Source organism: Argopecten irradians, chromosome 5 (genome assembly GCF_041381155.1).
Source record: "Argopecten irradians isolate NY chromosome 5, Ai_NY, whole genome shotgun sequence".
Classification (NCBI taxonomy): Eukaryota; Metazoa; Mollusca; class Bivalvia; order Pectinida; family Pectinidae; genus Argopecten; species Argopecten irradians.
In genome coordinates, this window is record NC_091138.1 from 39,566,979 (window position 1) to 39,589,744 (window position 22,766).

The window sequence follows — 22,766 nt, forward strand, 5'->3', positions numbered from 1 at the left end:
GACCTTGTTTTCTTTAAATTAGGACAGCAAATAATTTTTTCAGTAAATGTCCCCAAAATTAGTTGAGAATCAAGTTTTCCTAAGCCAATCCATCTTTATAACATATATTTCAGCTGGCTGAAGACTTGACCAATGATTTTCTAATCGAAGGCTATTTAAGTAAAATGGGACCACGAAATGAACCATTCAGGAAGCGATGGTTTTCTCTGGATAAGAGAAAGCTAATGTACTATGAAGATAAGCTGGTAGGTTTTATACTCAAGCAACATCTGAATCTGTAAAGATTTGGATGCTTTATTTTTATGGTGGCTATTTCTGAAATAATTAAATGAATAAAATGCCATTGGTCGGGTCGGAGAGAAAAAAATAGAGAAATTAATACAATTACTGTCAGTACTTTTCTAGAGGAAAAAACATATCAGTTAATTCTTTTAGAAGATTTCTTTGATATGTGACCTTGAACATAATCATAAAATGACTTATGACTTTGTATACTACTAAAATTACATTGACTTTTGATTATGTTGCAGAATCCTTTCCCGAAAGGTGAACGGTTTATTGGTCATCGTGATGGAGGATTCTCTGTTGCCATGACAGCTGGAAATCTCCAAGTTCCACATGGATATACTTTTACCTTACACACGCCTAACCGTGACTTTGTCCTGTGTGCGGAAACACGAGAGGATATGGAGCAGTGGATATGTAACCTACAGAAAGTGATAGAAACACCACTTACACCACAAGATACTAAAGGTAATTACACTATATAGGGAGATATGTAACCTACAGAAAGCGATAGAAACACCACTTACACCACAAGATACTAAAGGTAATTACAATATAGGGAGATATGTAACCTACAGAAAGCGATAGAAACACCACTTACACCACAAGATACTAAAGGTAATTACAATAAATAGGGAGATGTGTAACCTACAGAAAGTCATAGAAACACCACTTACACCACAAGATACTAAAGATAATTACACTATAGGGAGATATGTAACCTACAGAAAGTGATAAAAACACCACTTACACCACAAGATACTAAAGGTAATTACACTATAGGGAGATATGTACCCTACAGAAAGTGATAAAAACATCAATTACACTACAAGATACTAAAGGTAATTACACTATAGGGAGATATGTAACCTACAGAAAGTGATAGAAACACCACTTACACCACAAGATACTAAAGGTAATTACACTATAGGGAGATATGTAACCTACAGAAAGTGATAGAAACACCACTTACACCACAAGATACTAAAGGTAATTACACTATAGGGAGATATGTAACCTACAGAAAGTGATAGAAACATCAATTACACCACAAGATACTAAAGGTAATTATACTATAGGGAGATATGTAACCTACAGAAAGTCATAGAAACACCACTTACACCACAAGATACTAAGGTAATTACACTATAGGGAGATATGTAACCTACAGAAAGTGATAGAAACACCACTTACACCACAAGATACTAAAAGTAATTTCAATATATAGGGAGAAATGTATTAACCTACAGAAAGTGATAGAAACACCACTTACACCACAAGATACTAAAGGTAATTACAATAAATAGGGAGATATGTAACCTACAGAAAGTGATAGAAACACCACTTACACCACAAGATACTAAATGTAATTACACTATATAGGGAGATATGTAACCTACAGAAAGTCATAGAAACACCACTTACACCACAAGATACTAAAGGTAATTACACTATAGGGAGATATGTAACCTACAGAAAGCGATAGAAACACCACTTACACCACAAGATACTAAAGGTAATTACACTATAGGGAGATATGTAACCTACAGAAAGCGATAGAAACACCACTTACACCACAAGATACTAAAGGTAATTACACTATAGGGAGATATGTAACCTACAGAAAGTGATAGAAACACCACTTACACCACAAGATACTAAGGTTATTACACTATATAGGGAGATATGTAACCTACTGAAAGTGATAGAAACACCACTTACACCACAAGATACTAAAGGTAATTACACTATAGGGAGATATGTTACCTACAGAAAGTGATAGAAACACCACTTACACCACAAGATACTAAAGGTAATTACACTATAGGGAGATATGTAACCTACAGAAAGTGATAGAAACACCACTACACCACAAGATACTAAAGGTAATTACACTATAGGGAGATATGTAACCTACAGAAAGTGATAGAAACACCACTTACACCACAAGATACTAAGGTAATTACACTATAGGGAGATATGTAACCTACAGAAAGTGATAGAAACACCACTTACACCACAAGATACTAAGGTAATTACACTATATAGGGAGATATGTAACCTACAGAAAGTGATAGAAACACCACTTACACCACAAGATACTAAGGTAATTACACTATAGGGAGATATGTTACCTACAGAAAGTGATAGAAACACCACTTACACCACAAGATACTAAAGGTAATTACACTATAGGGAGATATGTAACCTACAGAAAGTGATAGAAACACCACTTACACCACAAGATACTAAAGGTAATTACACTATATAGGGAGATATGTAACCTATAGAAAGCGTTAGAAACACCACTTACACCACAAGATACTGAAGGTAATTACACTATAGGGAGATATGTCACCTATAGAAAGTGATAGAAACACCACTTACACCACAAGATACTAAAGGTAATTACACTATAGGGAGATATGTAACCTACAGAAAGTGATAGAAACACCACTTACACCATAGATACTAAAGGTAATTACACTATAGGGAGATATGTAACCTACAGAAAGTGATAGAAACACCACTTACACCACAAGATACTGAAGGTAATTACACTATAGGGAGATATGTAACCTATAGAAAGTGATAGAAACACCACTTACACCACAAGATACTAAATGTAATTACACTATAGGAAGATATGTCACCTACAGAAAGCGATAGAAACACCACTTACACCACAAGATACTAAAGGTAATTACAATAAATAGGGAGATATGTAATCTACAGAAAGTGATAAAAACACCACTTACACCACAAGATACTAAAGGTATACAACATTACTAAAGAGATGATTAACTACAGAAGTGATGAAACCACTACACACACTAAAGTAATTAACTATAGGGAGATATGTAACCTAAGAAAGTATAGAAACACCACTTACACACAAGATACTAAAGTATACAAAAGATGTAACTAAGAAGTATAGAAACACACTTACACCACAAGATACTAAAGGTCATTACAATATATAGGGAGAAATGTATTAACCTACAGAAAGTGATAGAAACACCACTTACACCACAAGATACTAAAGGTAATTACACTATAGGGAGATATGTAACCTACAGAAAGTGATAGAAACACCACTTACACCACAAGATACTAAAGGTAATTACACTATAGGGAGATATGTAACCTACAGAAAGTCATAGAAACACCACTTACACCACAAGATACTAAAGGTCATTACAATATATAGGGAGAAATGTATTAACCTACAGAAAGTGATAGAAACACCACTTACACCACAAGATACTAAAGGTAATTACACTATAGGGAGATATGTAACCTACAGAAAGTGATAGAAACACCACTTACACCACAAGATACTAAAGGTAATTACACTATAGGGAGATATGTAACCTACAGAAAGTGATAGAAACACCACTTACACCACAAGATACTGAAGGTAATTACACTATAGGGAGATATGTCACCTATAGAAAGTGATAGAAACACCACTTACACCACAAGATACTAAAAATAATCACATTATAGGAAGATATGTCACCTACAGAAAGCGATAGAAACACCACTTACACCACAAGATACTAAGGTAATTACACTATAGGGAGATATGTAACCTACAGAAAGTGATAGAAACACCACATACACCACAAGATACTAAAGGTAATTACACTATAGGGAGATATGTAACCTACAGAAAGTGATAGAAACACCACATACACCACAAGATACTAAAGGTAAAAACAATAAATAGGGAGATATGTCACCTACAGAAAGTGATAGAAACACCACTTACACCACAAGATACTAAAGGTAATTACACTATAGGGAGATATGTAACCTACAGAAAGTGATAGAAACACCACTTACACCACAAGATACTAAATGTCTGTACAATGTCATTCTATGCTATATGACTGTATATTGTATTTTAAATATGGAGGAATATTTACATAGATATTCGAGTTTGTAGATGAAAGTACAAAAAAAAAAAACCAAAAAAAAAACCAGGTGAAATTCTCAATGATACAAGATGGTGTTTGACCAAGGTTTTTTCTGGAGTGATTATAACATTGCTGAACATAATCATTCCATCTTATATACAATAATGAAACTTCTTACCTATAAGGAAAATTATTTGACTATTAGATACAGGATTTCCATGCTCTTGGTGTGATATACAATTCTTATGTTTTACTTTCAGTGGCTACACAATTGGTAACAAAGAGACATGATTCATTCATATAGTCAAGTATAAAGAAGTAACCTACCATGTGGATTTAATATACAAAACGAAAGGACTGGTGAGTGCCACACCAAACAGGCACATCAGCGCCGTAGTAACAACAGCCATACATTCCTTAAGACAACGGCAACCTGAAGGACTAAATCCTCACATTTACAAGTATAGAGGATGCTGTGCTGCACGGTGACTGTATCTAGGGTAGCCACAGATATCCGGACCGGTGGCAATACCGTGATAACTAGCCACCACCACCATGTGATCTTCATAGTGATATGTACATTCTGATGCAGTAATAACAGAGAGAGGAAATATATAGATAATGTGAATATGTTTAACTTATATGTAACTATAAATAGTGTAATTCCTCCCTGATATTGTCCTATGGAAAAGGGGTTAGACTCCAACAATGTTAGTGGTGTAGCACGGCGAGATCATTATCTCGTGTCTAAATGTCGATCAGAAGTTTCTAGATATTGACATCTAATATTATTGGATCATGATATCACCTCATAAAAATTTTTTTTTTTTGGAAAACGTTCAACCTTTGGTTCAGGGTACGGTAAATTAAAATACTGATGTTTTAATAGTGAAGTAGTTATGAAGCATTCTGCGAGCACATAAAAGAAACAAAATGATATGTGATGATCAACCAAGCAAGGGTTTCATTATCTTTCAGGAGAGGCAGTACAATTGCAATTTCAGGGGATACTTTTCTGTACTTTCTGTATGCAATATAATGTTATTTAGCCCAAATCTGATAATGAAACCCCTGACCAAGTTAAATCGCAATTGAGTTGTAATTCTAGACTCATGTAAGTTCTCAAATATAATTTTTTTTTTTTTTTTAACATGTCCAGATTACAATACACCCGGATAACCAGCTGTGTTTTTGCCTTAATATAGCTATTTTTGTAGTCGTTTGAAGTCTATAGAAATAATAACCCACACTAGCTATTTAAAGCAGGTAAATTGTCCTAAGACTATTCTACATTTGCATATTACAGAGTTATCTTTATGTGAAGTTTTTGTGGGATAAGTTCCAAAAAACATATTTTCACTCACAATAGGATATTTACCCGCAACGGCAGATAACTCTGTAACTATTCGAAATGCAAAGACAGAATAGAGACCATTACATAGCACATGGTGCCCAGGGATATATATAACTATAGCATTTCAATAATCCCACCTGTGTAGTGTTTAAAGTAAAAATTATTATCGCTATAACTCTTACAATATATTGTATCCATAAATATTTGGAAAACATTTAAAAAACTGAATTAAACAGAATGTAGTGATATTTTAAAAAACAATTCCACTTACTAATTTCCCCTTAAATATTTTAATGTGTTTTTATTTGATTGCTAGTTTACTGACTACATGACTCTGTCCATAGTTAGGTTTCATATTTAGTAATTCAGAGTAGAGGGTATATTGGAAACAAAAACAATGAACAGAGTATGTATCACCAAAAAAAAAAAAAATCGTAAATCACAGGAATATAATAATGGAGAATTTTACAATGGTTCCTCTGTGTTCATGTGGCCAGTAAATGAAATATTTTTCACACTATTTCATTTCAGTATTAACATTCCAGTACGTGTCATTCCTAACTTAAGTTTAACAGTCTTTTGTTTTTACTTAGTTTCAATATATCTTATTTCTCAAATATTGTTTTTCAAGACCTTATTTAGCAATAAGCCTCCTTATTTATTTGGCAAGTCATTAATTTTGAAATAGTAATTAACATTTCCTCAAACTTCAATACTTCACCTTTTATTATTTTAAGTTAGCCTGGTTACGATATGGGTACATGTGTTACTGCACAAGTACCTGGTAATCTTTTTGAACTGTTAACTAGGAAAGCTAGGGAAACAACTTGTGCAACATTTTGATAACTGACTTGTATCTATTCAGGTGCACTGAAAATTGTTTTATTAATTGTTACTTATACCATTTGGAAGAAAGCAATACTCAAATATTAAGTATCACTTATGGTTAGGAATAGCTGCAATATTGTAGCTCAAAAGACTTTTAGACAGAATATGGTGTCGTCTTTAGAGCTACAATTGGTGCCTATTACTACTAATGGAGCAAAGTAATGATTATACAAACCATTGTAAAATGTTTCTTTGCATTAAATCGTACTTTTTTGATATCGCTTACCTAATAGGGAATAAAACTGAACTATATAAAATATCAAATTCTCATCGATCATTATTTTTTTATAAAATACATATGAAGGTCTTTCTGAAGGGAATTTATACGGCAAGTCCACAAGTCGTGAATTTGAAATTGTGAGCGGTACAGTATATAGTAAGAATAGTAGTTATGTTTGTTTTAGACAAAAATAATATGTAAAAGCATGTTTATGCTTAAAATATTTGGAAACCTATATAGAAAACTGTGCCCGAGTGATTTTCGGAGGCAGTGCTCCATTACCACACATAGGGGCCAATTTGTACCCGGCCGAAAAGGTATAGTAGGCCGGGTACTTATATTTGTTCTAGGTTAGGAGATACTGTACTGTTTATCTATGACAGTTTGTTTTACTAAATACTACGCTTGAACTTTGCACAGTAAGAGATAAGGAGAAGACTTAGATAGGCCTTGCCTGCTGTCTAATCCTATTGACTGTGGATAATATGTCAATGAAATTTGCTGAAATTGAAATAAAAGAGATGCAATAATTGTGCAAAGTTATGAAGATAAAAAAAAACCCAGTAAGTTAGTAATTGGCATAGTGATTATCGGTGCCACTGTATTCAGAATGAATATTAAGCAAAAAGATTTCAACCGTAAATTGAGATTGCCATGATTCATACAATATGTACCCAATAAGTTCTTGGTACAGTATATATACTGGAACTCTTATATATAACATCAGTTACTTTGACTACAAAAATTGTCAAAAGTATCAGATGTTTGAAATGTATGCAGATCATGGTCACTAGAGTACATTAATAAAGATATATTTACTCTTCTTGTAGATAGATAAATATGCACATTAAGTATATTGACATTGAATATGAAACATTGTATAAGTTAAATTTGTTGATATTAAGATTTTTGATTTTTTTTATATTGTAGACTATGATGTATAAATGATAAGTGGTCATGATTGTGATAGGTCGTCTTATTGTAAAAGAGTTGTATTGTTTTTATGATTAATTTTTTGAAATTCTGTCAGTGATAGAAGAATGGAGATGAGGCTAACTTTGGGCAAAATGTTAATCTTCAAATTTGAATAATGACTATATTTTTTCTGAAGAGAGAGTAGTGGATATAACATGGGCCGTTTTCGTTTATTCGGAACAACCTGTTCGACCTTTGGTTAAAGTCATTATTTCAAGTATGAATCCTGACGGACCTACAGTTTTTTTATACAGGCCTGTAAGGGCTTTGTCAAGGCTTGCCTGAAAACAATATAAAATCGTCAGGTCCGTCTTTAATTAATAAACGAACAACTAGGTCCAACCAGTCAAACCGTATAATCAAAAACGGCCCTGGTGTTTTTTCTGCAGAAAGGGAGATAACTTCTTTCACATTATGATGTCACATGTACAATGTAACTTGTTTAAGTGTTAAATCATTGTATTATTCGTAAAGCAGTACCGGTACTCCCAATTATTATTTTTTTATTGAAAATAAGATTAGTTTAACAATTAGATATCAAACTATTAAAATCTTGCCCAAAGATAACATCCGATTATGTACAGGGTTGGCAAATATATAAGTACATGTAATATCATTTAATTGACTTTATACTTGTATTCAGAATATTTATCACATTCTTTATACGTATATATATTTACTCTATGTCACAAGTGGATATGCTACATTTTACCAGGCTAGTGTAGATTGTGAAGTAAATCCCAGTTAGAAAGATAGACTGCAGTTTGGCAGCCTTCATATTTTGTTGGTGCTTGTAAGGACAAATGATTATTTAGTTGAAAGTTTTGAAAAACCATATGCTGCTAAATACTTAATTAAGACTTTTTAATGTTCCTTGCTGTTTTGCCTTGATGCTACCACAGGAGGTGGTGACTTTTGAAGTTGTGTGATTTTTGTGATATTTTTCCAGTTCTCTGAATTTTCCTTCCATTTCTGCAGACCTAAGTGTTTCATTGTCAACTTAAACATTTGGAGGTTGAAATGACGATTTCAGATGCATGCTGTGTATATGTATATTGTTTCATACTGATATTCATATCAAACTGTATCAAAAACCTGTTGATGATGAGAATATTGATGTGTCAATATATAAAGGAGTGAAAGAATGCATAACCTGAACCCATCCACCCCTAAAAAGTCATAATGGTTTGGTCTAATCTAGAAGAGTCTAAATGTGTCTTGAGGGTGAATGAGATGAAGCTCAGACAAGCAGTCTGCAAAATAAACAGCCAAACCAGGGATAAAAGCCTAGGCCTTAGAGCACTGAGCTCACCAAGGATACTCCTTCAATATTGAGCGGTGTGATCACTGGCCGTCGACCCTGTCCAGTTCCACTACTAATATATAGAGGCAGATATACAATATCAGATTTACGATGAATGATCACTTGAAGGCTCTATCAACTCATTGTTAATTAGTTTTGTAGTAGCTCCTGGCTACCTCATTTTACGATTTTACAAAATACAGGGAAAGACAACTCTTACTGGCATTGTTACACAACATCAGTTTATAGAAGACGTGGAGAAATTTTTTTTATAAATAAATCATTATAATAACATGGTTCTGAGTACACAGTGACAGCATAACAATTCGGTACGTTTGTATCATGTTTAGACATTTGAGATAATAAACAAGGTTTGATATATTTATGATATAAATAAACATGCTATTGAAGAGCACTTTTGGTTGTGACAATGTATACACTATTGTTTGTATGTGTTGTTATATATGTGTGATTGTTGATATTTAATAGATAGGTTGACCTGGGGAACAAATTGCTGGTGTACCTGAATGGGTAATACACAGTGTAGGGATGTGATTCTTCCTCTTTTCAGAGGTTTTCCTCTGATTGAATAATATTTATTAGAAACTATAATCATGTCTGATATGATATGAAACATCGTAAAATGGTTCTGCAGTTTTTAAGCAATAGGACAAGACTTCCTCTCAATAGTCGAAAGAGTTTTCTTACCTTAATAGATAGGGCCAATCACACCCCTGGCACCAAAACCTCATTAATCTAGGACAATTGAGGTTCTTCATGCTTCTGACGCTGAAGAAGGTGAACAATGGCAGATAAATAGAAATCACATTCCTGGAAATTTATAGTGCTATTTTAGGAATGTAGTGTATAAGTTAATGAGGTTTTACTTGACATTGAATGTTTCTTTTTCTTTCTGTTGCATATATATATATCAGTAATCAACTATAAGTGTTGTCCACTTTCTCTGGAATTGAAATTCAAATTTTCCATTTCTCAGAGATCTACTCATGGTAGATTTTGACTATTTCGCAGTCTTTTGATGAGGTTTACTTAGAAATAGCTTTACACAGTGTCGAGTTTACCTATTTGATTGCAGTTAGCTTGCGGAGAACTGAGTTATTTTTTATATGAATTGTATATGCTGTTGTATTTCTTTGATCAAAGCTCTTTACATATTCAAATTGTGCTGTTATTTATCAAAATAGATCTATTTTTTGTGCTGAATTTTTAAAAGTTGAACTTAAACCTAATGCAATACTAAAACATAATCATTTTATTTTTTTTCTACACACACAGTTAAAGATTGTAGTTACATGTAAGGGTGATATTATGTATTTACACAATGTAATAGTGTTCCATTAGTTAACATTTTATAGATATGCTTTTTCACAAAATATATTGCAATTAATTAAAACTGTACAATTCTTTTAATGTCACATCAACGTACAGTGTAATACAGTGTAATACGATTATTCTACAAATGTACCATGTATAACATTGTACCACAATGTAATACATATATCCACAAATGTTTTATGTAATACATTGTTCCAAAGTGTACATTGTAATACATTGTTCCAAAAATATGTAATGTACAATATTTCTGTACTGACATTTTCACCGGTACACCATATTCTTGCCACTAAAAGTTGTAGTGATACCTTTCGTGTTACTGGTTTCAAATCTTCAAATAGTATTAGTGTAAAAGAATGGGAGGAGTAAAAACTATTTGTCATGAAATGATTTTCATTTTGTAATGTCCTTCAAATCAAAGGAACATATATTCAACATGAATTATGAATTGATATACAAAAATGTATTACAGTATATGATTTATTTTATCCCAATGTTGATTATTCAGATACAATTATTATCTAAAAATGATTTAAATTTACACTTACATTATGTACACAAATTGAATAAAGGAAAGCATATATACATTGTTGAATATTTATACTGTTTCTAAGAGCTTTATATAGAAAATAGTATGGTGCAATTGCTCGACATGAAGTTGATTTTAAAGTGAACAGTCGGGCAAGGATGGCTAAAGTCGGTAAAAATGGTGTGAATGTATCCAGTATAATTTCTTATGAAATGGAAAAATAAAATCTCTTGCCAAAATCTGTCTGCGTACGAAGAAATTAATTTAAAGTATAGGAATCCTAATACGTCCTCCCGGCTGACTATGTCTGTGGTTACATTTACACGCAGCCTCGCTTTCAATACTTTCAACTTTCCTTTACTTTAATGGTCAGAACTGGGAAACGTAAGCAGAACTTGGCCGTCGTATTAATATGTGAGAATTTTTGGAAGGCCAATGAACGCATTTAGACTGGTTTTCTTTGCCCGACTATTCACTTTAATTATCGATTGATAAAAGAATGTATTAAATAAAAAAGGAAAAGGAGCAAATTTGTGTAAATATAGAACCCAGTAGTTTGTTTGAACAAAGATTATTCACTGTATACTCATGCTACATTATAATGTTAACCAAAAAATATATTGAAAAAAAAAATCTTTTGTTACTCTGGGATTTTCAACCACTTTTGTAAAGACTTTTTATATACATGTATAAGGTATCAGTTAAATTTTTTAAATTATATATTATCTTAATTATCTCTTGCTATTTTAATAACATTACAGTGGTATTTCTATATCAATCGTAAATTAAAGTACTAAGTAATTGTAGATAGAAAACCTGAAATAGTGACTCACTGTATTCGAATTTCATAGTATAAATAAAGTATTACCAGTATAAGAAGCTTTGAGGTTTGCCAGGTTTGCTTCTTTGTTTAATGACTACATTTAAATAAAACTTATAAATGTTAAGGTTAACTGAATCGTCATAAAACTAAACTATGCTGACATTGTAAACCACACCATTGAAATTCTAAATGTTGTGATGTTGTAATTAATTAACCCATTAGTACGCAAATGAAATATTGTATTAACTACAGCAATTTAAAGAAGAACATGGTCAAATACAGGAAATTGTATTACATGATTTTATATTAGATAACAATGAAGCCAAGATCAGTGAGAATTTCTTGGAATCATTGATTAACCTTGGGAGTCCTAACTGTATCATGGTATGCAAAATTGATGTCCGATCTTATCTTGTTTTTTCTTAAACTTTAAAGCTGCTTGTATTTGTTGATCAAATGCAATAAAAAGTGATGAAAGAATTATATTTGTTGTCATGTGTATTATATTCTTTAACTTTCATTTAGAGTAAAACATATTTTAAATTAACAGAAAATGTTTGAAATATTCTTGTGATATTGATTCCTTGACACATGTCCTATCATTTGTAGGTACATTTATCAATTTTGTAGGATAAACTACCAGAGAATGCTTAAAGTGACCTAATTTTTCTTGGTCCCTTGTGATTTGTTATAAACATATCAAAGTACAATAATTGATATACATGTGCTACACGCATCATGTTGGCGCCAACGTAGGGACTCGGTAATGATAATCAACTGTACTTGTGAAGGAATCGTTGTGACCCTGGAAACTCTAGGACAAGTTCATTCCTGTAGGGGGAGTATGTGACTCTTGTCAATACTAGCCCCAATATACTGCTTGGCTTGGGAGAACTTCTCTTTAGCTTGATCGGCTGAGTGTCAGACTAGTAATCCAAAGGTCTAGAGTTTGATCCTGGGCAGAGGCAGTGATTACATTTATTATAAATCCTGCAATCTTACATGTCACCATCTTATTTTCAAACCCAGGAAAGATTTCGCTCTGGTACAACTGTAAATGTAATGTTGGTAATTACTGTCAAAATTATACATGTATGTAATGTATATATAATAAGCTCTCGGAAAGGTTTGGTTGAAATTTTAGCTGGACTTGATTTGTTGGAGTTATAGCCCTTTAATTTATTAAGATGAAATTATCTGGCAACAGATAGAATGGAGTAAGGGTTTGTCCATCATTGATGGCAAAAATATGGAGTTTTCTGTCATATTGTACATATTACATCTTTCGACAATACATTTGTATGTCTGTAAGTCAAATGAGTGTTCCCTTAATCATCGATTGAAATTGGACTTTAGAATCTAGACGCATATCCAATCTGTTTAATAAATACTATAAGGGATGTGTTCAACTGAGTGGTTGTTCTCCTACACTTCAGCTGTTCAGCTAAAACTTTCTCAAAATATATAAGATACCCGCTCCCCATTTCTCGTTTTCTTTTTCTATGATCTTTATTTAATATGAAAACCACACGAAATATCTCTCATTGAATAGTTTTTATTTGGCCAGCAAGTCAATAAACATTAAATATGAAAACAGTTCTTAATATGATATATTTCCTTTGTGTATAACAATGTTAAATAGGAATTCAATTATATAGATAAAAGTTAAATATTACAATGTCATACCTAAAATAAGCTTCAAAATGCGATGTATTGCACAAAATTGTTTTAAAATGCTTTGGAAAAGGATATGCACAATTTAAATTCATTTGCTGTAAGTTTCGAAGAAAATCTTTAAGAAACTTGTACGGTATGTATATTAGTTTGCATAGCTTTCCTTTTGCACAGCTTAATGAAAAAGTAATAGTTTTGGTTTATTCAATAAACCTTTTTGTTTTGAGTTCTGTGATATATTTATGTGCTCAAATACTGAACAATTATAGTATAACAAATTACTGATCCAAATAATTATGGAATATAGTACACAGCAGTTTTAGAATATAAAAGGTGAGTGGCATATCAAACAACATGTATTAAACATAAGTCATGATAAATATTATACATTTATATTACATAGAGAAATATAGGCATTAACATCAATTTTTGTTTCTTTTTAAGTTGGACAAAATCAAGCTCAGATATGACGTTCCTGTCTAATGTAACAATCATGCAATGGAACTAAATCATGTAGCATGTGATACCTGATAATGTTTGTGCGGGACTATTATCGGAACATAACTCTTTGTAAAATTCCTGCTGAAATGGCATTCGCAGGAGATCATCTTTTAGCGTCATTATATCACCAATAGAAACAATAGTCCAGCACAAACGTTATCACGTCCTATATGCATGAATAAGTCCCATTTCACAAATCAATTATGATGCCACCATAGTATTAAAACATGAATTTTACAATATTTATGACATTGTAAGTGAATCAATAGTGATGAAAATGATTGTCATGAAGTCACAGCTAGCTGCCTCTTGGTCTTAAGATAACATAGTTTGAATACTAACTCGAACATCATTACATTCAGATTTAACAACATGAAAACAATTAATAACTAAGGATTAAATGAACACAACAAAATGTATACAGTACATATGTATTCAGTTTCATTGCTTTCTTATAGGATTAGATTTGATTTTTTAATGTCAATTGACAAATGTAAAAGAAAATGTAACTTTTAGAGACTACTACCATATATGTTATATTTGTAAATATACATTTATACAATTGTTATTTTAAAACTTCTAACCACCACACTGAAACAACACAAAATAAGCCATACTCAAAACATTAATTCTAAAAAAATTCTAAAAAATATTATACAATATATATCTTTAAATTTCTGAGTTATTGCTTTGAAATATTAAATTATGCTTAGTTTTGCTCAAAATAAGCTTTAAAGAAAGTTGATTCTTTCCTTTAGTGACAGATGCAATTAACAATTTTTTTAACTCATTAATTTTCTTGCCAATCTGGGAATGTACAAAATGTATAACTTTACAACATTTTACCCTGTTTTAGAGTACATGTACAAACACAATCTATAGTTCTACACTGGGGCATGAGGACAAAGGAAGAGCGAATCCTAGCTTCAAGACGGGTTGTATCGACACAACACTTGGTGGAGTTGCTTCCCCTTTACCAGACGTGGACATGACAAATGTTGAGCTATTACAGTGCCCTAATAGCTGGGACTTGGGCTGTGTGCTGTAGATGTTGAAGTACTTGACAGCTGACATATTAGAACATTTCCAGGTGAGAGTCACGCTTTCATTGTCTCCATCTTTCCTTGTAGCCACCATCTCACTGACGTTGACTTCTGTGTTCATACATGATTCTGGTATAATCTATTAAGAAAGAAATATGTGTATTGATAACAAGACATATCTTGGGTGTAATGTATTACTGCAGGTCAAAATTTTGACTAAAAAAAAAAAAATTAAATTTCAGCAGCTTTTAAATTTTCCTATATGGATATATATATGTATATGAGTATAATTCATCTGTTTCTCAATTTTTTGCGATTGTCCTACGAAATTGCGAAAATGTCTTCACCACGAAAAGCGCTGACTATATAGTAACTTGTGTTTAACATTCTAAATTACCTTTAATGGCTGTTTATAGGACGTTCAACATAATCAACAAACCAAGTGTTATTTACCTGAATCTGTCCGAGGTGTGCAGTCTGGACATCCTTCTGTTGAGTTGGTGGTGATGGGTGGACCAGACCGACACTTATACATGTCATAGTAAACGTTCCAGTTTTACTGGGATCAACTCTGTAATATCTGTTAAATAGAGGAAAACAGTTTAAGTCATACTATAGCCTACTAGGTATTGATAACCTTTCTGTCACCACACAAAATATTTTTGAACATACTGTTAGAATGCAAGACTAAAATCCCGTAACTTTGATGAGAATGCATCCTTCTCTGGCAAGTTCTACCACCAACTGTAAGTGTACATCTTTATATGACATTTAAATACTTTTTGTGAAAGAAACTTTGTGCTGATATATATTTTCCCAATTGTACACGTGTTTTTTTCATGTCATTAATAGAGCAATTATTGTCAATTCTAGAATTCTTTAACTTAACATGTTCAAAATCAATTTTCTGCTAAAATTTGGCTTTACCAATTTGAAAACATTTACAGAATATATTTTTATATGTACTTCAAACAGTAACAAGTAATTTTGGTTATATATAAGTTGTTTTAAGGTCCAAATACAGTAACAAAAACATATTTAGGATACCTAGGCTATTTTCGTTTATTCGGAACAACCGATTCAACCGTTGGTTAAAGTCATTATTTCAAGTATAAAACCTGACGGACCTGCAGATGTTGATACAGGCCTGTGAGGGCTTTGTCAAGGCTCGTCTGAAAACACTATAAAATCACCAGGTCCGTTTTAAATTAATAAACGAACAACTTGGTCCAACCAGTCAAACTGTATAATCGAAAATGACCAAAGTGTTGTACCTTGTAGTCCATTTACTGTTCCCTGTACCGTCTAGTGACGACTTAAACAGGGGGTAGTCTGTTAGGAAGGTGCTGGGTGGTGTTGAATTAAACACATCTACTGAACTATCAGATGTCTTGTCTGAGTTGTCTCCCTTGAAGATAAACTTTTTGGTTTGCAGGCCACACAAGACCTCACACTGTAAGAAGATGTCCAGTCCGGTATCTTCACACTGATAAGAGTAGGATATCACCACAGGCTCCTTTATATCAATCTCTGTACAGAACAGTCTGTCAAAGAAAATTAATCTTTGAGTTTATACAAAATCTTTTTTTATAAAAGATACCGCGGTAGGTACATGCAGAAAAAATTCCAGATATAAGCATATCCTTTGTAAAATTATAAACCTGACCCACTCCAGAGAACCTTTAATCAATCAATATAATTTAGCTATCGGCAAGAGATAGATATTATTTAATATTTGCATTATATACATGGGAACAAGCAGAATTCAGGATATCTACTACAACATTCACATATCTCAACATATAAGTCGAGTAACTCAGTTTCTGGCTGTTTTATGAAATAGATATGCAGTGTAACCTGTCTAAATTGGATGTCACTGGGACAAGCCTATTTGGCCGGTATAGCAAGGTTTCTGGATTATACAAATTCTAATTACGCTAAATGATGACGAAAATGTCATACAATTATGCTGGAATACATAGAGGAGCGGATTAGACAAGGACAGGTTTAGACAAGTTATACTGTACCACCTGGGTAGGTATATGAGGTATGGTTATTCAAAAATACACTTACTGTGTTGACTTTATTTAAGCAATAAACTGTTACCAGATTGGACATACAGTTGATATGAAGCCCATCCGGAAGGAAGATAAATAGAATGGCGCCCGTTAGGGCGCCATGAATATTTATCTTTCGGACGGATGGGCTTCATATCAACTGTATGTCCAATCTGGTAACAGTTTATTACTTATATTTCCATTACGATCATTCAAATTCAAAACTATACATGTATATCTTTTGAATTTCCCGCTTGCGCTAGTGTTGACGTCACCAAGTTCAATAAACGGAACAGCCATAGCATCAGATTCTGAATATAGTTCAACACAAAACGGTTTGAAACAAGCTAACAAATGAAAATTATGCGATAATATTTTTTATACATGTTATTTTGTCAATACGATAATACCATTAGATTTCATAGACTGCACAACTTTAAAACCACTTTTAAAAATATTTGACCGTTATGTATAGGCGTAAGTATACAGTGTATACATTCTCAGTGACGCAGCGGAAACGTCAAATATTCATACGCTTGACCAGATTGGAGTTCATAGCCAGATATTGCCCATCTGGTTTAACATAGATTAAACGGGAAACTGAAAGTAGAATGGAAATATAAATATATAGCATCTATTAAGTTAAGATTGACTGAGGATTAATTTTGAATAGAGATACAGATTATATGATGGTCAACCAATGGATGTGTGTGTTCACTGATTACTAAATAGACTGTGCAGTATTGTGGGACTTATTAGCTATTAACATGAATGTAAGTAAAAATATTTATAACTTGGTGACCTGTATTGATGATTTGATATCAGAACCCTTACCTGTATAAGACAGGAGATCCATCCTTGGGGACAGGGTTGGCAGTAAGCTTGAGACAACATCCCCCTAACACGGCCAGGTCATTGTCTAATGCCATACTGGAGGTTGATGGACCCACTCCCTCAAACTGGGCCTCAGTGAGCGACGGCTGTGGCTCCTGTAGACCTAGGTTGTGCCAGGAAGTAGTACCAACCTCCTGAGTGAAATCAAGAAAAGTATTTAAATAAACAGTCGAGCCTCATCAAATAGAACTTGTAAAACACTCTGTTTAATTTCAAGAATTTAATAGATCTCACCATAAATTTTATCCTATTTTTAGACAAAATTTAAACACATTAACTTCAGTCATGGTCCCACTGACTTTGCGTTAATGAGGTTTAGGTGTAACCTGATAAGTAAAATCTTCAAGACTGATAGAAATTCTTTCTGTGAGTTATTTTGACCTCACAAGAGTTTTAATCCAATATCATTCTCACATATCCAATTGCCTACATGTAAGAGGGCGAGAGGTCTTAGCATGGGAAGAAATTTGAGAACAGAAGTAAACCTATTTGACCAGGAAGGTGACCCCTGACCTTTTCACATCCAGTCAGATCACACTTCTGTTGTGATATTGATGCCATACCTGACCCTGAGAATAATACTTTTGTCCAAAGCCTTGACAGAAGGAGGTGGAGAAAGGGAGGCAACCCGAGGCCAGGACCCTCACGGGCAGAACGTGGTGTAAAAGTCGCCAGAATCTGTTAACATATAAACCATCATACTGTTCATTGTATTACAGATATGCATATGTTCAGTCATCCTCAATATTCAGGGTTTTACTTTCACTGTCGTAATATGGACTAATTATCATAGCAAAACTGCAGAGCAAAAGAGAATAAAACTGACCAATCATAGAACTGTATTTCAATTGAAGATTGCAGAGAGCAATGGCCAACACCAAAACCACAAATTGTACAATTATTTGATTCTTCTGATGCACATCTCATCTATTCTTGCACATAGAGCTTTCAGTTTTGCCATGAGATAGTCCTGTGGTGGATATAATGATAGTGATAGTAACCCCTGGAATTTTGAAGAAGGTTATCAGTCTTCTGCGTTGATTTTCATGTTCAAGGATACTTGAAATTGCATAAAAACAATATCATAGAGGGCTGTCACAATATGGGGGTATCATACAATTAGACACCCTTGTATTTTGACAGCCCTATGAAGCTTATTACTTCACGACACAGTTTCTTGCGGTGTACATTTTTTTCTAGTGTGAAAAAGATGAAAACTATCACATCAGATTTTGATCTAAATATCATGTTTTGATACCGAACCTGTTTAAAGGCCATGTTTTGATACTGAACCTGTTTTCATTTTGAAGGAAGTTTGCTTCTCCTTGAGTTTCATATACCCATCCCATGGCAAAGATGGCAGCGGACATGTTGTGTTGTCTTATTGCCGTCAGTGCCTGTGAAATGTAAAATGGGAAAACTAATCAACTATTTGTTTAACCGATCATTCAGCATTTAGTAGCTACAGATACTTTATTTTGTATATTCTCCAGCACTCATATTGGTTCTTACAATCATTTTGAAGGAGCAACAGACATGCATCAAATATCCCATACATCATAAATACATACCTCTACAGTGTTGAATCCTCCCCCACCGAGACAGCCTCTACCAAACACATCCACTCCCACGTACACATCCATCGCCCGTCCACTCGCACCTGCCAACTCCTTAGAGTTCCTTAGAGTTTGGTCTTTCCAGTTATAGTTCAAGAAAATCCCATCACATACATCAAAAAACATCCTGAAAGCATAAAATACATCATTTCATTCCATTAACATGTATACCAGGTAATCAGAGTCACTTAAGAAAGTTTCTAACATTTTGCTAATTTATCATTAAACAAACAAACAATTCTGAAAACTGAAAAAACATGGATATTTTCGTGAGTTTAATTTTATAATTTACATGTGTACAAATTTTGAATGGTGATATTTTTACGATATACACATCTTCAAACTTCTAGAATCATAGTTATATGTACATTGTATACACAAAACTTATGTGATGAAAAATGTCTATAAGGTATCAAAGTAATTAGCATCTAGTGTAAACTATATTTACTGTATTCGACCCAATTAGCGCCCACGTCCCTATAAATGCCCCGCCCCCTTTTCGAGGCCTCAATTTCAATTGCCCATGCATAAAGAAAGACCAAAACTACACTTGACTGTATAGATATGCCATAATTAAGTCTTATTAGCACCTTTTCCATTTTTTAAACGCCCTGGGCGCTTATTGGGTCGAATACAGTGCTAAGTTTTGGTATACATGTATATATCTTTATAAAATCATCTCACATACCTGTTTTTCTCATTTAACTCATCCTGCCACCTCAGTCCTCCTGTACTGATTACACTGTCGTACCAAATCACCTGTGATCCAGGCATCACGTCATGCAGGCGCTTCGTCAGGTACGCAACAAAGTCACACAGATTCTGTACTTTATCAGCCTGAATAACAACAAAAACATTGATCACATTTATCAGTATGTGATGCTTTCTTGATAAAGTTTGTGTATATGTTGGTAGCATGATTGCTGTAAAATACTCTATATAGCCTGGGTAAAATGTGTTGACAATGACCATTTGTGACACCAAAAAATGGTCTTATTAAGCTGGTGGTCTTTATACAGAGGCAGTTTCTAAGACAGGTTTGACAGTACATACACAATTTTAGAATAATTACCTGCACCACATTTTCAATGTTAACCAGCCAGCCATCCATACCATAGTGCTGTGTGATTTCCACCAGTTTGTCAGCAAACTTTTTATAACTTTCCTCCGAGTCAATGATTTGATGACATCGTTTTTTCCCATCGTCCCATTCAGTGATTAATGTACCTGAACAATACAGTTAATCAGAAGTTTTAAAATCTGATACATATCTTAATAAGCCTTAAGAAAATATTTTTTAATTCATTCAAGGTATTTTGCCAGTATGTCATCCAATAACACCTTGCCTATCAAGTTTTTATTGTCACCTGAGACAAACTCTCGACAACAAGTTTTTATTGTCACCTGAGACAAACTCTCGACAATATACTGTAAACCACCTTATTTACACATATACAACATTTCATGTCTTCGTTATTTTCAACACATTCGAGAATATATGTACATAGATTTATGACCAAAAGCTCTTACTGACGACCGTGCCTTCATATATACACCCAGTATACATTTATACAAGTATTTGGGTGACATTTGATTCACACATGCACCCACTCTCTCACAAAATTTCAAGATAATTTGTATCTTACAAAAGTGGTTTACAGTAACCAAACACATTACACCTAACATGAACGAGATAGATTACCCATCATCTGGACGCCATGTCTGTGTGCTGTGTTGGTCCAGCCTGGAGGCGGCACTGTGACCAAGTTATGACTGAAGTAGATGAAGGCGTCTATATACTGCCAGTGGTAGAATCTATAGCTGTCTGCTTCAGACCACCCCTGTACATACCTAAAAAGAAAATGAAGGATATTTTACATACAAAGTTTTTGATACATTTTCTTTCCTCAAATGCTTTGAAACCTTAGAAAGGCACACATTTTACCTACAACATAATATTTATCAGTGATGAAATCTCAACTATATATCAAATTATTTCTTACATCTATAGTAGGTAAATTTGTTTTTGTTCATTTTCTTTTTATCTAGATGATAGCTTTTTTAATCATATTTTTCAGCCATATACATGTATGTTCAAAAATCATACTGACTGAATGTGTTTGGATATGACGAACATGTAAGTAGGTCTGTTAGGTGTTTGGATGCAGTCTAATTTCTGCTAATACTTTAATTCAAGAAAAAAACCTTTTCTCTATCTTTATACTTTGGAAAAAAAACCAGAAAACAAATATGACAATAAAAAAGTTCCTCACCGATCTTGTAAGTATCCACCTCTCATGTCATGACAGAGTATTGTCTTTGGGACATCATTAGCGATAGGAATTCTTTTGACTAGAGCTTCCGTTGCAGCAAATAGTTGATAATTCTCAGGTTTAAACTCTAGTACATCCTCTACTGTTTTAAAGGGAAGGCATTCTGGTCCAGCCATATCGCCAACCTATTGTCACTACCTGATGACATATGATAACATACAAATAAGACTTCAAGTATCTGTTACAACTGGTCTCTTAAAGTCAGTTGTTTTACTTATTCTTTTTCTATAATTACTATTTCAAGTATCTCAGTATTTATGTAAGAACCCTTTTCATCATTTCAAGGGAAAATGCCCAGTTGATAAAGTTAATAAAAACTAGAATTGTCATCCAAAATGGTGCATAAGTCTGAAAAAGTGGTGGCATCTTGTTCCGATATAGATCAATACACATCTATATATAGTATTACTTTATAAGGATTATTAATTGCCACCATTAGTTTCAGAAATCCTTTCAGTAGTTAAGGAGGAGGTGCAGGGTTCAATATAATGAATGTGAAGTGGCTATTCTATAACTTGCATATTTTGGAATTATCTTGAAAATATTGTGTATAGATTTTGAGCATATAGTGATTTTATTTTAATTTAGTTCATTGACAATTTATTTATTTCACGGAGTATATAGACCTATAGATTTTCCCTAGAAAGTGACAAAAGTGTATTGTATATATAACTATGCTTCACTCATTGACTTGATTCAACTTTCCAAATAAGAATTTTGACATGCACTTCAAGGTAACATGAATCATGGAACTGAGGAAGTTTCTTCATGAGCAATAATTTTTGTATTTATCTGTGCCATATTATGGGTACATATTCAAAATTAAATGCATTTCTTCACACACTAAAATACACATCAAAGCTTTAAAATTTAACACCCCTGTCGTCCAATTAAATAAATACAATATTACAATGCGACGCAATGTTTACCTGTTGTCAATGTAAATCGATTCAATCTTAACCGGAAGTTCGGAGTTATCCTCCAAAAATTCTAGA

General features: G+C 33.2%; 2 protein-coding genes across 2 annotated transcripts in view; one reads left to right on the plus strand and one right to left on the minus strand.

Moving 5' to 3' along the window:
• The window catches only part of LOC138323808 (arf-GAP with dual PH domain-containing protein 1-like), a 28,961-nt gene extending 16,825 nt beyond the window's left edge, over positions 1-12,136 (plus strand). Inside the window, exons 7-9 of the mRNA XM_069268660.1 lie at positions 114-245; positions 531-753; positions 4,469-12,136. Coding sequence (XP_069124761.1) covers positions 114-245; positions 531-753; positions 4,469-4,512 — 399 coding nt within the window. The 3' untranslated portion in view covers positions 4,513-12,136. The remainder of the gene's footprint in view (positions 1-113; positions 246-530; positions 754-4,468) is intronic.
• A 1,056-nt stretch (positions 12,137-13,192) lies between these two features.
• Positions 13,193-22,738, minus strand: LOC138323811 (cytosolic endo-beta-N-acetylglucosaminidase-like). The gene is made up of 12 exons (XM_069268662.1): positions 22,701-22,738; positions 21,712-21,909; positions 21,141-21,289; positions 20,511-20,665; positions 20,127-20,275; positions 19,394-19,565; positions 19,116-19,219; positions 18,386-18,500; positions 17,763-17,956; positions 16,146-16,415; positions 15,325-15,451; positions 13,193-15,010 (listed from the first exon to the last, which is right to left on the minus strand). The coding sequence occupies exons 2-12, from the start codon at positions 21,885-21,887 to the stop codon at positions 14,705-14,707; spliced, it is 1,917 nt and encodes a 638-aa protein (XP_069124763.1). The 5' UTR covers positions 21,888-21,909; positions 22,701-22,738; the 3' UTR covers positions 13,193-14,704.
• Positions 22,739-22,766: the final 28 nt, after the last annotated feature.

Excerpts from the sequence above, each read along its gene's own strand:
- LOC138323811 (XM_069268662.1), bottom strand. The coding sequence starts at position 21,887 with ATGGCTGGACCAGAATGCCTTCCCTTTAAAACAGTAGAGGATGTACTA. Across the intron at positions 21,290-21,711 it reads GGTGGATACTTACAAGATCG|GTATGTACAGGGGTGGTCTG; the intron begins GTGAGGAACTTT and ends TTTTCTTTTTAG. Across the intron at positions 15,011-15,324 it reads CACACCTCGGACAGATTCAG|ATTATACCAGAATCATGTAT; the intron begins GTAAATAACACT and ends CTTTCTTAATAG.